The sequence below is a fragment of the Cygnus atratus genome, chromosome 17 (assembly GCF_013377495.2).
Source record: "Cygnus atratus isolate AKBS03 ecotype Queensland, Australia chromosome 17, CAtr_DNAZoo_HiC_assembly, whole genome shotgun sequence".
Lineage (NCBI taxonomy): Eukaryota > Metazoa > Chordata > Aves > Anseriformes > Anatidae > Cygnus > Cygnus atratus.
Genome location: NC_066378.1, coordinates 6,607,620 through 6,624,078, shown reverse-complemented (window position 1 = coordinate 6,624,078; position 16,459 = coordinate 6,607,620). Strand labels below are relative to the sequence as shown.

General features: G+C 38.3%; 1 protein-coding gene across 1 annotated transcript in view; it reads left to right on the top strand.

Annotated features, from left to right (window-relative positions):
* PPIL2 (peptidylprolyl isomerase like 2) overlaps positions 1–16,459 on the top strand; it is a 72,518-nt gene that overhangs the window by 30,070 nt on the left and 25,989 nt on the right. The window contains exons 11-13 of the mRNA XM_035556605.1: positions 971–1,046; positions 2,255–2,361; positions 15,612–15,701. Coding sequence (XP_035412498.1) covers positions 971–1,046; positions 2,255–2,361; positions 15,612–15,701 — 273 coding nt within the window. The remainder of the gene's footprint in view (positions 1–970; positions 1,047–2,254; positions 2,362–15,611; positions 15,702–16,459) is intronic.

Below are 16,459 nucleotides of genomic sequence, written 5' to 3'. Positions count from 1 at the left end.
CTGGGATGTATGTGTCCCCATGCTTTGATTATACTTACATGAAAATGAATAGTAATGCAGCATATGGATTTTTATGAGGAGGCTTATTGATAGTTTAGTTAGTGAACATATGTGACGTATGAGTAGGATCACCTTTGCCCCATTTTCAGGGTGCATAGAATTATAGGAAAAGAAAATATTCAGGGAGGAAAAAAAAGAGATAAGAAGCAATGATGAACTCTACATATGTTGGAAAGTCAGATTATTAGCTAACCGTGTGGATGGGTTAACTATAAACTTGCATAGCATGCAGTGTAACCTAATGAACAGATCATTGGCGTGTGACTTACACATGTATTCTCTACCAGGCATTACCTCGGAGTTGCTAAAAGTATCTCTGGGTTTATTAGGTCTTTCTAATTTACTATAAAATCCATGTGTAATGTTCACATTTCTTTTCTGCAGAAGAATCACAAAGCTCAAAATAGAGCCATAGGACAGTGCCTCTGCATGCAGAAGGGCCTGCGTGTGGGAGGGGGGTTGGTTTGTTTTTCTCTACAGCGTCTCTGCGGTTCATTGGATTTTCCTTCCACTTACTCAGCAATGTTGGAGAATCTTACAGATGTCTTGCCAGCAGTACTGCTTTCATATCTCTACCTGTGGACACACAAATAAATTCTAATAATAAAATCTTTGCATAATAATGTATTAAATCATTGTGGAAGCAATAAGCCCCTTCAGCTCAGTGCCTGGGCAGCCTTAACTAGAGTTTCATCGAGGAAATGTTATGGGTAACAGATGGAGAAATATCCCTACATTGGATATTTGTTTCTTCCTGTAAGAACTAGAGCAGAAAGTCTGCCTTCAGAAAGATGACATGATATTTGTGTGTTTTCAGTGCTTATATAGTATCTAGTGCTTATCTAGTATCTTAAATAGATAAATTGTAATAGCTAATGTCTTTTTCTCTTGCTTTTTCCTCTGCGAACAGGCTCACTATTCCACTGGAGCAGTAAGTGCTTCCTTCACCTCCACTGCAATGGTACCTGAAACTACCCACGAAGCAGGTACCAGAACTACCTACCTAAAAGCCGCTTACCTACTTTCCAGTTTCAATGAGTGCTCCCTATCACACATACGTTTATGGGGACTGAAGGAATGCATTGCTAATTGGTCAGTAATGATGCCTTGGAAATGTATTCCCTGAGCAGATATATCCGTACTTTCAAGTAAGCTCATTCCGAAAATAATGAAGCAGTTATGAATTAGCTTCATCCTTTGAATGGCAATTACTTATGTTGAACTGAAAGTAATGAGGTATATTCTATGACCAGGGACCACAAAATGGGGTATTCACTTATGTAAGTTAGCAGCGAAGTATAATCTCTCCTTAAATTTCATACAAAATCTTTACCTTTTTAACATAACCTGGTATTGGTTAGAATGATGGCAAATTTTGTGGTGATAACTTTTGATTTCCTGCTTTTCTAAGTTATATTCTACACAAAAATGCAGTTTAATAATATAAAGTTTTTATTTCATTTTCTAGCCTCAACATAAATCTGTAGAATGTATTCAGTTTGAACATTGATTAAACAGCTGAACAGTTAGTATTCCCAGTTGAAGAAAGAAATCTGTCTTTTGGCACTAAAATGCGAAAGTGCATCACACACTTTGGCAAAGATTGAACATGTTTGCCAAAACTACATGTCTACCAGGTTCAATTCCTTCACTTGTTGAATTGCAATGATTTGCAGGTGAATCTTTGAGTGTTGAAAGTATTTGACTAACTGGACATTTTGACTCAAGGGAAGCGGAAACATTCTAGATCGATCCTTTGGTTTGACTTTCCAGTAAAGTTTCCAGTAATTTAGCTTTATTTGTTTTCAGATCTGGGTAGGTTCTCATATGTCAGCAATTTGTGGTTGACTGATGACTACCTACTTGGCTTCCAAGTTTGACAAGAACCAGTTTGGTTTCAAAGTAATGTCCATGATTGGTAGACATTACTTGAAAATTATAGTATGTAATATTGAATGTTTTTTGTGACTCAAAAATACAGATGATATTGTTGGCTCTCGAGGAGCTGGTGGCTTTCTGTAATGGAAAGTGTTTTGCACAGAGATTAATGTGAGGTTATCATAGATAAATTGTCGAGTGCAATCCCCAAAGACCCAGTATCCCAGAGGAACAAGTCAGACAGTAGAATTTAGTAATTTGCTGATCAATGAATAAACTTCCAGAGAACTAATTATTGCCTTTTGCACTGTTACAGCTGCTATCGATGAAGATGTTGTAAGATACAAATATGTGAAGAAGAAGGGCTACGTACGACTCCACACTAACAAAGGAGACTTAAACTTGGAGCTACACTGTGACATGGTACTGTATGCCCCATAGGCTGAATCTTCTAATGTCCCTCTAGATGTAGAGATATGTCAGAGCTAGCAATGGAAATGTCCAAGGATAGGAGTAGTTTTAATAGATACAGGAAAGTATAATTAACTCACTGATTTTGGTGTGTTTTCATGTTTGGGGTTTCATCTTTCAAGCAAAATACTCTAGGAGATTCAAAGAGCCAGGGAATTGTTGCAGGAGTGGATGTACTTCCTTTGCTGCTGTTTACTTAGAAGAGAGAGCATGAGGTGAACAGAGGGTACCTCTTGAGGGGTAGATGTGAAGAGTTTTAAAATTATCTCATGCAAGTTCATGGGGAAAAAATGGTTGAACTATGGTTGAACAAGTTTTGCATCTTTTGAGGGTGCGGAAGGGAATCACTTATTAGTAAAGCAGGGATTTTTGGATGCTTCCCTTTCAGTTTTTGAGTGGAGGTTCTTCTCTTTAAGAACAAAAGAGACTTGAGACCAGCATTGTGGTCTTATCTCTTTTGCTGGTACCTTACTTGTACCCTTGTGCAAACAACCTAGCTTCGATTATTTTAGCTTTTTATTTCTTGATTTTAGCAACTGTCAAGTACAAATTTAAATACCCCACTTTGCCAGTCCCACTCTTTCTCTCAACAAGCTCATAGCAGTGAAATGGCAAAATCTGTTTACTATTTGTACATCAAATTGTGGAAGTCAAATTATGTAGATCTCTTTCATAGAACTGTTCTGTTCTGCTTCGTCAGTACCTATTCAAACACATGAATTCTATGTAATGTCTGTGTTGCATCCATGTTCAGTAGGTGTCTGGACTGGGCTACCTATTATAATATGTATATACATTATTTTATATATCATACTACTGTATGCATAAGAATGCTCATGAGTAGTCCCATACATTTTAGTGGAGCAATTTACAACATATCGTGGTACCTGTTGAGAGCTTCAAAAGATCAAGATTATAGGGACTCAAACAGTAACTGGATAGGGAAGGCAGAGAGAAAAAAAAGAAGGAAGAGTACAGAGAAGGGAGAATAATCCAAGGTTACACAGCAGGTTACTGGCAGAAACGGGAAAAGAACCTTGGTGAAACTGAGAGCAATCAATTTGAATACTCCTGGTTAAGATCACCAGAAATGTTTAGATTTGTTTTTAAATCCTGGACTTTAGAGAGCAAATTTAAACAAAAACCATGCAATATGTTTTTATCTCCTGCGGTCTCAGTATTTAAGGTTCAAGTTTTAAGAGGTAGACATTCCTTTAAAAAAGTGTACTAGAGTTTTCTTATAGTCAATACAGTTTGATTCTTCAAGAAATCTGTGGCTCTTACAATAATAAACATGGTAAGTCTCAGACACTGCTTGCTGATGTGTTTGGTTATTTCTTTGTACAGCCATATCTATAAAAGGAAAATGTTTTTAATGCAAAAAGCCCAAACCTTCAATTGCTTACTGAGATTTTTAGCTTGAGAAATTATAGGTCTGAATGTAGATATTTTGGGGTTTAAATGGTGAATCTTCTTCTTGTCATGGACCTCACAGAACTAATTCAGTGATGCTGGCTGGGAGCTGGGGTGCTTGGCGTGGAATCCGGAGATGCACTGGGAGAATACATCCTTTTTTTGCCTAACCGTGTGTACAGCTGTGAGAAAGGAAAATGAGCAAAGCAGGACAGTCCTGCCAGCTTTCCTTTCTCTTCCTTTCTCTCTCAAAGCAAGGATCAAGATACATGTAAACAACTAAAGCTGATCTATGCAAACAATATGAGAATTTTCACAAAAGTGTATCATGCTAGTAATTCTGTAGACCTCTGTCATCAATACAGGTGTTTTCCATGCTCCTAAATAGTAACACTATGTAATAAGGCAAAAAGCAGAGGATGTTAATACAGCAATATTTGGGGGAAGCAGCAGAATGAGCAGATTGCATTGACTCATTTGTTTTGCCATATGTTCTGAAACTGGCTCCTGGCTAGTGCAGGCTGGCTGCAGCTATTCTTATCAGCGTGGTTTCTTTGGTCACACATGTGATCAGTATCACTCAGTTCTGAGGACCCAGGCTCAACTGCCCATTAAAAGCTTCTTGTATGATATCCATTGTGTTTTCCTTTTTTTTCCCGGCTAAACCCCTATTCGTTTCCCTTTCACACAGTGCTTCCTCATGTACACATTGGAAGTGTGCAGTATTTTGCACTACCAAACCTGCTTGAACGTTGGTCTCTAGCCATCTGTTTCTTTCATTTCTTTGTGTTGATTAAATCTGTGTGAATTAAGCAGACCTTTGGCTTAACTGAAGATATATACTTAGAATAGGTAGGAAAAACTTGCTGCTTTAAGGAGCTTTTCACAACATCCACTTTAGGTCATCATCTGAGGTCTATTAAATCAGTTCTTCCTGGAGATGTTTCCTTTACTATATAAGGAGCTTGTGCTTCTAATTTTGGTTTTCCTGGCTCACACTGAGGTTAGGCATGTAAGCTAGCACAGTGCAGAATAGAGCAAACATCTTGCAAATGCATAATACATAAATAAGTTGCACACATATATATGGATCAGTTACAGCAGATCTATTGTGATGGCAAGGACAGACATAGAAAATAGGGAAATCCCAAAATCAAGGCCTTCAAATACTCAGTTCACTCTGCTTGTGAATATGCACTGTAATAGTATTAATTATTTCATCACGTGATGTTTCTTTTTAATCTGCTCTCCTGCCTGATTCAGTGCACAAGTTGAACCAGTTCTGGGAGGTATTTGGAATTCTGTAGAGGAAAGAGATCGTATGCAGGATTTCAATTTTCTGCAGAAGTGTAGAGTCTTGGTAAGGCTGTCTGACCAAGTAGCTAAGCCCCTTGAATGCAATCTGAGGGAGCTGGACTGTATCATAATGCCTGCCCAAATTAATGTTGCATGGGCTTTTTGGTGCATGACTTTTCAGCCTTTACAATCTTTCAGTGTAGTTGGTATGGGTAGGACCTCAGCTTTTCAGAAGGGAAAGGAGTGAGGAACAAATTTCAGCCTAAGGCACTGTACTGATACCCTCTCAGACCACCAGCAGATTTGGGGCCAGTGGATTCAACATGCGGTTCTGTGCTACTTGAGGAAATGAGAGAGTTGATAGCAGTATTAGGCTGTCTTTGCAGTTTGAAATCAGCCAAAATGTGTATGGTTTGGGGAATTCATATATCTACTCTCACTCTCTCAAGCAATGCAAGTGCAGGAGCAAGTGTATGATTTATGAGCTATGTTATAGTGGTGCTTAGCTTCTTTTTTTTTTTTTAAAATAAAAAACAACAACTGAGCACACTCTGGTTGTTGCCTTGACCTAACCACAGGTTCCTTTTTTAATTGCTGACAGACATCCTGTGCCCAGGTTATTATGGAAGCCATCCTAGCAGTGGTTTTCATTGCAGAGTTCTGCAAATACATGATTGTGAAATGCTTTAGGAAGGTTGAGTCTGAAGTTGCTATATAAATATGATAAATGAATACCTTTGTCCAGAGGTAGGACATACAACATTCAAATTACATTTTAAAATAGTCTTATGGGCGAGATTTAAATTGACATTTCTGAAGTGAAGTTTGCTGAAATAGACAGCAGCAAGTGACATACTTGCTGTCACAGAGTGATGTCTACTTTGGAGTCTTCAGTTGTATTTTCATGGCTATGGGCTGTCTATTTAAACAAAATATTCTTGCAGTTCTCCTCACAGTGGTCTGCACTGCTGCTGAAGTCTGCCCAATATCATTTTTGTCTTCAGTACTCCGCTCCTTGGATTCTTACTCTCTGTCCCCAGTTCTTCTGTTCTGAGTTCTCTTTGGAGCAGAAGCAGTTTTCCCCGTTTTTGTGAGTGACGTGGCAGTACGAATTGTCTGCAGTTCAGTTTATATGTACACATGGAGACCTTTGTTTAAAAATAAATGGAGGGATCTTCGTACACTAGTACTTTAAGGTGCCAATCAATAAGATTGATAGTGATGAGATTCTTCCTAGTACCAAAAGTCTAATCAGGAAAAGTTTAGTATTGATCCAGGGTAGGAAATCAGTGCTGCAGTGTGATTGAAGTCATCAGTTAGCTTGTGACAGGATACAGAAAAAGAGCATGAGATAGAACTGGAATCCAGGTATTTTCTGTGTTTGAAATCACTTGTTCAGAGCACTGGAAAACTTCAGTTAGGTTCCAAAAAGATGATGTGTGGTGTAAGTCACTGACCTGAGAAAAAGGCAGTAGAGACTTTGGAAGAGAAGCTGGTTTTTTGTTTTTTTTTCCAACCATTTGAGTTTGTGCCTCAAATGAGCAAAGGTACACTACTGTTCTCTCTTCTCTTTGCACCACAGTGGTATGAGTGTTGCTCTTTATGACCATTTGTTTTTCTCCCAGTCGTCTTGTTCAGATACAGTATGTTCCCCCTGATGGGGATGTAATCAGATAGCCATTTGTTAGGACATTTTCCAGGAAGCTTGAGTTCAGCTGGGCATAACCAACATTTGTTGTATATACTAATTGGAAACAAATTTACAAAATTCTACTTGCCAGAAGTAGTTATGACTAATGCAGAAGATTTAACACATCCAACATGCTTTTCTTTCAGCTCTAGTCTTACGCATTGCCAGACAAATAAGTGATGAAGAAATAGTTGATGAAAGGCAATGAATGTGGCTGAATTTATTGTATTTTATTTATGGTGATTTTTCGAATCTCAAGTTCTTTTAGCTACTTTAATTGGGATGCTTCTGGGAACAGTCATCTACATCATCTGTGTGTATTCTGCTCTATTAGTGACTATATTGATGAAGTTATACCTTGTAGATGGTGAAGCAACCTCCTAAGGCAGGGTGGAGGTTTTACCCTGCAGAAAAAGTCAAATTGACTTGGAAGTGGAGGTTGAAAAGCAGTGTGGTGTGATGGATAGATTGGAGAACTAGGAGCTGGAACAGCCTGAATTCTGTGCCTTTGCCACTGAGGTGCTCTATGATGTGGCTATGTCATGTGGGTAATTTGGGTACAGATTACTTTTTTAAAAAATATCAGTACCATCCCATTTGTCACGTCACAATGAGCAACAAATTCCCAGACAATAATATGTATGATCGATGTCTGATTGCTGCAGTGCAGCTACACAAACAGCTGAGGCTGCCTGTTCAAATCCTACCTACGGATAGACAGTGTTGGACTCCTGATCTCTGCACCTGTGAAAGGGAATAAAAATACCCGCTTTTGCCTGTAGGTTGCTTTGAGGCTTTCTTATTTAGTGCTGTTACTTCTTTTACTTTCATAGTGTTGTTTGGTGTACTATCTCCCTTCTCCACTTTAAGTTCAAATGTTCAAGTTCAAGTACAAATGATCACGATGCAGTAATGATCTGGTGGCTAAACACGTGATAGAGGTAATTGAATACTAATCCTTAACTGCCATGGCAGTTTTTGTTAATTCCCTTGTGTCTCTCTGATTTAATACTTTAAGTTTTAAGGGCAAGTTGGCATAACAAAGAATGTGAGATGGATTTCAGACCTCTATCCAGCACTCCACAAATGCTTTTTGAGGTTTTAGGACCTGGCAAACTCTACTTAATGATGATGTCTTGGCATAACTATCTGAAGAAGCCATTATTCTACAGACAGTGATGTTTTAATCTTTTGAGGCTCTCTGACCTATTAAATATGCCTCTGATCTATAAATGTGTAATCTAGCCCCTGTTCTTTGAAATCATCTGTCCTTTTGTGTGAGGGACTGATCCAAAGATCAGAAGCCTGTAGACTTCTTTTCCATTTCCAGTGGGAAAGAAGTGAGTTCCTTAAAAAAATCCTTTGACCTTCTTGCATGACGAGGTCCCCCAGTCTTCCTGAATCTCTCATTTTCCTTCCAATTTAAATGTCCATTCTAACTCAATTTCTGCCAGCTGTCTTTGGCAAATATCTGGCTGATGTTTTACCAGTGTCATGTTCCCTCAGTAATATGGTCGTAGGGGTGAAGTATGGTGGTTTTGGCATGGTTATAAATAGCTTATTTCACATTTTTTCAACAAAATATGTCATTGTAGAAAGAGCTGCAAGTTTCAGCTTTGAAAGTTCTTGTCAACAGAAACTAAAAACAAACAAAACTGTCCTCTTCCAGTAGGAGAACAGTCAGATAAAAATGTTTGTTAGAGAGGATGTTTTTATTTCCTGGTGTGTTTTTACCTCAAACTGCTACAGTGGCAAACAGATCTCTTGCTCTTTGTGGATGGGAGTAGAATGGCCCTGTGCAGCCATATTGATTAGCAGGTTGTTTCTTGGTTGTTCTTAAGAGACTAGAAACTAATATTTAAATTATTCTTAACTTCAGGGACATGACACCTATGTTTGAAATAGGAAAAACACTTTCTTCTGAGATATGGACAGGAAATGCTTTACCTGGATGCTACCATCTTGTACTTGTCCTCAGCTCTGTTTTGCAGCAGTGAAGGGCAATAGGGAGCCCCCATTGCCAGAATGGGCCATTCAACGGGGAAATGAGGAAGGTGTTCAGCCAACTCCCTGTGTAGCTGCCTGTGCACCATGGGGCTTGCTGCCCTTGGCTTTCTTTGCATGGTTTCCTGGCAGCTTCTGCCTTTGGGTAACTGGGAATATGTTTTGCACATTTGGACCGTTCGATCTCCTCAGCATCCCTGGCAAGCTGGATCTGGTGGAGGGAATTGATCGTTATTGGATTCTCTTTTGCTTTGTGACGTTTGACGATGCAGGAATCCCATACCAGCTGCGTCTGCCACTTAGTGATCCCAAACCTGAGGATGAGGTAGGCAGTTTGGAGTTACACAGCTGCTGCTCTTCATCTTCCTCTGACATGTTTCTTGTTTGTACCTTGGCTCTTCTGATGAGAACAGGGTGACCTTGGGAGGCTGACAGCTACCAGAGCTTTGCTGTCTAGTGTGGAAGTGGTTATGAGGTGCATCTTCTTAAAATGCAGAATTTATGTGCCAGTTGCAGACTGAAGAAATGCCAGGGAGCCGCTGTGGGACCTGCGATACTCCAAACTTTACAGCTGTTGGAGGTTACTCAAGCAATTAAAGTTGGGTCCTCATTTAAGCTGTACCTAGTAATGCCGTCGTATTTGCTGGCGCCCAGCCTTGCACTGCACTGTCTGACAAGCTCCTCAGCCCTCCTGTGACTTACAAATTTGAGGGGGAGAGGATTGTTTTCTTTTCTACTACTACAATAAATAAGTTAGAGGAAAAGTAATAACTGCAGCTAGGAATGACGAGACTGCCTCTGGAGAGCTAGCAGTTAACGTTGACAAATTAGATGAGTGAATTAGATGCCCTGTTTAACTTGAATTGTTCTCAGCTAAACTGATTGATTGTCCCTACTTGCAAAAAAGTGGGGGGGAAAAATGGAGTATGTCATTTTTTTTTATTGGCATCTTGTCTAAGCTAAGCATCTTACTTAGACTTTGGAAAAGTTTTCAGTAGTATCATTAATGTCAGAACTGAAAAGTGTTTCTGAAAAGTGAAATTTAGCAATCTGTTAGATTGCTAAATAGCTAATTAAATTATAGTAGGTTTCTGTATAATGAGAATGCAAGAATTCTGCTGTTTGTTCTTAGAAAACTTTGAGGTAGCAAAATGGGCAAATGATTGCTATGAAGTCAACAATCTTTTACCTGAGGCATAGTTTGCTTATTCTGATTCTTGCTTTAATTTCAGTACAAGTCTAGCCAAGTGTTTTTTTAACGAGTCTAGCCAAGTGCTTTATCCCACAGTGCCCTGATGCTTTCATCTTTCCTATCTCATTGGCTCTGTGCTCTTCTGATCACAAATTGATCTGAATGTGTTTGCTCAGTGTATGATCAGATTGAGAAGACCGGTCTCTCGTACATGAACTGCATCTTCTTTGATTTGAACCACAGCATGCAGCTGTTGTTTATCACCATAACCTGTCACCAGATCAATCCCTCTCATGTGCTGGGGGACTGTTTTAAAGTAAAGTAGAACTGGCAGGGGGTGATATCAGGGTCTACAATCATGAATCCTCCTGCAGGAGAAATGTTTGAGTTCCCACACTGGAATTCTCCTCAAGCTTTTGCAGTGGGCTCTGTGGAGTTTTGGATTTTCCTGTCCCTCTTGCTCTGAAACAAAGTGAGTGTGCTCATAGTCCATTTGAAAGTGAAATAGGGTAGGTAGCCTAATCTGTCTTCTGGTACAGTGTTTTGTATTGAAATGCACTAAAACCATTTGTATGTCCAATTTTTTTCCATGACTTAGTGGAGGAAGCAGATGCTTGCACCTGATAGATGGTGATTCCTGAAACTGCTGCTTTATTACGGTTGTAACACTGTCTCTGACTAAGCCCTAAATAAAGTCAAGCTTTTATTAGGGCGAGTTTGTTACTCAGGGACTGATAGGCTATGGGGATTGCAGATTGAAAGGGGTGGGGAGATGGGGAGAACTAAGTTTAAGCCTTACCATATCAACTCTTTATGGCTCATGCATTAGAAACGTTCATTCTAGAAGAGCTAGAATGAAGAGTGAAAATGCTCTAGAGGCTTTTTAAAAAAAAAAAAAAAGGTTAAAAAAGCGTGTATGTAAATGGACTAAAGCAATAGAAAATCTGCCAAAGGAGATCTATGTAAGGAAAAAATAAAGTAAGCTTAGTTTGAAGCCTTAGAAATTTCCATCACTAGTTCATGCCTCTTAATAGCAGGATTCTGGCATTTGTGTGATAAGATGAAGGCTGTAGAATGCAATTTCAATTCATGAGGAATCAGCTTTTCATTATTGCAGATTATTTCTGCTTTGAAGCATAGGGTTAATGGACAAGGCTCTGTGTTTTAGTGCAACTACATCAGTTCATCCAATTTAGAGAGACAAAAAGAAATAAAAGGGAAGTGGAATTAGTACAAGGAAATTATACAGATGTCCAAATGACAGCTTCTGAATGCTTAGTGTGAAATTTCTCTTTAAGGTTCATGCAGATCCTCAAGGGATGAAGCATTTTGAAATGATTAGCTCTTCACATGGTAAAGCCTTCTTCCTTGCAGTCATAGCAACAACTCAGAAGCTCCTCTTTTTTCCCATCTCCTGTACCTTGGCAACAGGGGTGCTGCAGGTTTCTAGTCTACTTCTGGTTGGCTCTTCATCTGTCCAATACAAATTCTGAGTTAAGCCAACTTTTACAAATGTAATGACCCATTTCAACAGATGAGAAAGGAGGGATGCAAAGTGAGAATCAGATAGTGACCTGGCTTGGTTAGTCTTACCCCTCTGGTCTTGGGATGCAGCAGGAGAGGTGAATTTTGCCTGGTTTGTAACAGTCCTTGCTGGCACAAAGGAAACTAATATTGGCTTGGTTAATACTCAAGAGCAAGATTTTTTGTCTAGAACTTTATAGCAAAGGAAGAGTTTCTTTTTAAATTTTATGTACCTTTTTTCAGTATTTTCCCCTTTTCCATGATTTCACAATCTGTCTCTTGTCACTATTGTGTTTGTCTGGTCACCCTGAGTAGCTATCTTTTTCATTTTGAAATTTGTCTAGGTTTAGTGACTGGTAGAGTGCTGATGTTTCCGTGTCAAGTTACCCCCTAAGTGTGTTAGTTAAAGGGAGATGTAAACATTATTAGAAAACCACTGGGTTGTTACCCCCATTATATACCCGTCTGTGAGCCAGGCACAGCATTTGGGTCTTCCTGTGGGATAAGCATTCTTCTGGATTCCTGCCTCTAAGGGTTTATTAAAATTTTAGTGCATGTCTTGGGCATGAGTTTTCAACAATTGAAGTACAGTTATCTTCAAAAAATCTTCAAAATAAATGGGGAGTGAAGTGGGAACGGGATAAAAAATATTTTTTTTTCTTAATGTTTGTCACTTGGAGAGAGTAGAGTTGTCTTTCAGTTGAAGGACATCATGCAGAGGCATGTTTACTTTTGTCGTCCTATCTTGACCAAAGAAAAGGAGGATTTCTCAGGGCTGTCCTGCCATGTTCTTCAGCTTTCCACAATTTTTCTGTTTGCCTTCTTGGGACTATCACTGCAGTCTTCCGAGAAACCATTGCAGTAGAGTTACAGCCTAACCTTTCTTTCTGTTACTGGCTTTTGAATCAACAAGATTACAAAATAAAGTGGCATTTTTGCCCTGACTGTCTTACATATATGTCCAAGTCGTAGGATAATAAAATAATATACGTAATTTCATGATTAATGTAAAAAGAACAGAGGGAGAAACTAACTGTTGCTGTTGATTTGAAACAAGAACAGCCAGAAGTAAAAGGAGAGCCTGGAGTCAACAGGAGACTCCCAAAGGAGAGTCAATGAGCCAACAAAAAAGTGGCATTGTCTGCTGCACTTACTACGTTTCTAGGTGTCTTGACCGTCTCTTCCTTCTTCAGAAATGGTGTGAGGCAAGCGGTGTGGAGGAAGTTTCTGAAAAAGTAGACAGGTTTGCATTCCAAGACTGTGAGTCTGACATCTTCCGCAAGATCTTACACTCGCGTAACAAAGTCAGGTTTGTTTACATATATTTCTCATCAGCCTTTGTAGTTGGAACAAAGACTTCAAAGACGGTTGTGTTTTCATGGTCAGTGCAGAACCCAACTTCGTTCTACACCTTCCCCAGAAACCTCAAGCTCTTCTGCTTTGGACAGGATGCTGCTTAAAACAGTCCTTGAAATGTGCTTGGCAGTGTGAGATTTGGCAAGAACATTAACTGCTTTGAATAAATCAGATAATCTGAGCCAGATATTCTAGATCAACTGCATGACTGAAACGGGGGTTTATTACCGATTGAATGCAAACCTCTTTATGTTTGTCTCGACTAAAAAGCACCACAAAAGGTAATGGTAATGTTGCTAAGGAACTGTTTACCTGCCAAATGTATCTGTATGATGCATGAGGTGACCATGGGAACCAATTTGGTGGCAATTATTTAAAGAAAACCTTGCAGTGAAATGATTATTGCATGTACACAAAATATTTCTGCAGTTGCACTTGAAAAGCCTGTTTCTGGGAAAAGATACTAGAAAACAATTTAGAAAGAAGGGTCAGCACAGGTCCTGCATGGAAAAACATATTACTAAGGCCAATTTTTTTGATGTATATTTTACAAATCATGTATTGAAAATAAATAGGAAAACTGTATTGGGTTATCAACTTTATGCAAGTTTAAAACAGTTTGGTATATATCCCTAAGGGACTTAGTCTTTTGCCTGATTTCATTTTTCTTAAAAAATTAATTACAGGTTGCTCTATTCCCCCCAGAGAACTTATTAACTATGTCTCTCTCTGCAAAGATTGTTTGGCTCTCAAGAGATAAAGTGCCTTAGGCTAAAAGCTGCTGATTCTATTTCTGATTCATAAAGAAAATTTTTAATCTTATTTTTATCCTTACTGACATTTTTCATGAGTGCTAACTAATAGCACTACTGTAGGATCAAGGTTGTTACAATATGGTCTTATAAGGGAAACATACACTGACAAACGATTCTTCAGGGATTTAATTTTACTTGAAAGGTTATGTACAAAGATTATTTTCATGGATATGTGTCCAGTTCAAATAAAAGTTTCCAAATTTGCAATATAAACATTGAAACAATAGGAAATTCTCCTATTGCTTGAAACAGTTTTTATGCAATATATCTACTTACAAGTTGCCCTCCAGATGCTACCAAAATACATGTCTTAGTGTCATTCTACCATAAACCATTACCGTTATAACTGAGAAATGAAGTATATAGGAAATCTGAGATTATAGTTGGTGTAAGACTGCATTAGAACTTATTTTCCCAGTTATGGTAGCTGACAACTGTCATCTATATCTTTGTAGAGTAATTAGGAAGGAATCATTATAAAAGAATTTCAAATGCCATGTAGGAGGGTAAAGTTTGTTTGGATAATTAAGGGACATTTCAGTGTTAAACAGTGGTGAGAATGATTGTGTTTCAGATGAGAAATTACTACAGAAAATTGAACTTCTGGATGGTTCAGTATGAATAATTGCATGGATCTGGTTTTTTTCTTTTTTTTTAAAAAAAAAGATTATTTCACTCTTAAGTTATTGTAATTGGGCTTGCCTTATTTTTAAAAATATATCCGTGGGCTTTATTTTTTTGGTTGGTTGTTTTTAAGCCACTTCAAATTGCAAGTCTCAGTCTCACTCTCTCTTTCTGCAGCTCCCGTTCTAGTGGTATAACCAAGAATAGTCTCTTATCAATTCAAAATGAATCAGTCTCTTTCAGAAAAATGCTTGGAGTCTTGTATGTATTTGTTTACAGACGTCATGACTCATGCTGGGGCTTTGCTTGCAAGTGCATATAACAGGAAGTGCATTTTCAAAGTCTGTAACAACTCAGATTAGTTAGTTGTTTGGAGATTTTTTGGTAAAGCTGGAACAGATTTATGCACATACTCCATAGTGGAGCTGGAAAACATGTCCAAGTACAGAAAACTTTGTTTCTGTGCATATATTTTGTACATGTTATTTGTACGTGTGAAGGTATTTTAATATTGTAGAGATGAGTATCTGTAGAATTACTATGGGAAGACAACTAGGTAGACAGTAAAGGTTTTGAAAAGGTACTGTTTGAATATCCTACCTCATAAATTCAAATAAATAGCTTTAGTTTACACTGTAAAAGCAAATTAGAAGTGGCAATGTATTTAACATTTTTTTTTCAGATTTTTGAAAAAAAGGTTTTCTTTTTTTAAATTATTATTTATTTTCCTGTGACTGGGCCAGTTGTCAAAAAAGTGACTTGTGGACTCCGTCCCGTTTTCAGTTCCAAGTGGTGAAGAGGATCAAATGCTTCTCTTCAAGTTAGCTTCAATATGCTCACTTTGAAATAGTAAAGCAGAGAAGTCAGGTTCTTTCTTACTCTAGGAAATGAACTTTTTTTGGTGCCCATTTGGAACAAAATTATGATACACTTTTGAAACTAAGTTACCTGAAAGCCTGAGTTTACTTACTTTCACTATTATTATATCCACCAGGAGTCTACGTTGTCTGAGTTCATGTTCAACACTTCTTCATGCTAATTGGAAGGTCCGAGTTTAATTCATTTAACATAGCATGTGTCTCTCCAGTACACTTTAAAAGAACATATATTGTTTTTTTTTTTTCTGTAAACAGAGGTTCATTCCTCTTCAAGAATTGAAGAGGTAACTTCATGGTTGAAGTTTCTTCAAGTGGTCTTCATGGTCGAAAAGTAACTCTTGTAGACAGTGTAATGACCACTTTGATTGTCTAAAGGTACTGCTTAATTAAAACTTCTGTTTGTCTTTCAGACACCCCGAACGTGTGAAAACTTTATCAAACTGTGCAAGAAGAACTATTATGATGGAACAATTTTTCACAGATCAATTCGTAATTTTGTAGTGAGTATTGAGCAAATCCCATGTAATGCACGTGCATGATGTCCTCAAAATACTTATTTAGTTTCTTCCGTGCATGACAACTTGCAATAGAAGTATGTTAAAATAGACCTTCAGAACTAGGATTGTCCTAACTTACTAAATTTGTACTTTACTGGTCTTACTAACTGCTGTCTCTGACTAATACTGTCACAGAGTATCACTGCATTTAGCAGTGTTTTCACTGGCATTGCAGACAAAGCCTTTGGGAGTCATTGCCTTGGCAAGGAGGCAATCAGCCTCCCTAAGCTGTGGGTGGTTGGTTAATGAACAGAAGGGGGGGGAGGGAGGGGGAGATGCTAATTTGCATATGTAATTGTGTGGCCCGTTGAAAGCATATTCAGATGAAACGTCAGAAAGCAGCTGAATTTTTGTTTCAGGTTGTGGTGCTTGGATACTGTCCCATCATCTTTTCCTGACAGTGCTCCAGGATGTGAAGGAGTTAAGAGCACTTATTGAAACAGAAAGCCGACTTTAGTAGTCAAAGGCCTAAGCTTTCCACTTGTATTAGAGAGCTCCATATATAGTTGTAAACCATTGGCCTTCGTATGCTATTGAGCACAGCTGGTAGAAAGAAGCAAGAGATGTTCTCATATAAGTGAAGCTCCATCTTACAATGATGAACAGTTTGGATTCAAACTGGATGGTCATTTTAATCATATGCTTAACTTTGAGTATGCAAGTATTTACATACTACTGTATGCTTGAGCATACATCAAGCT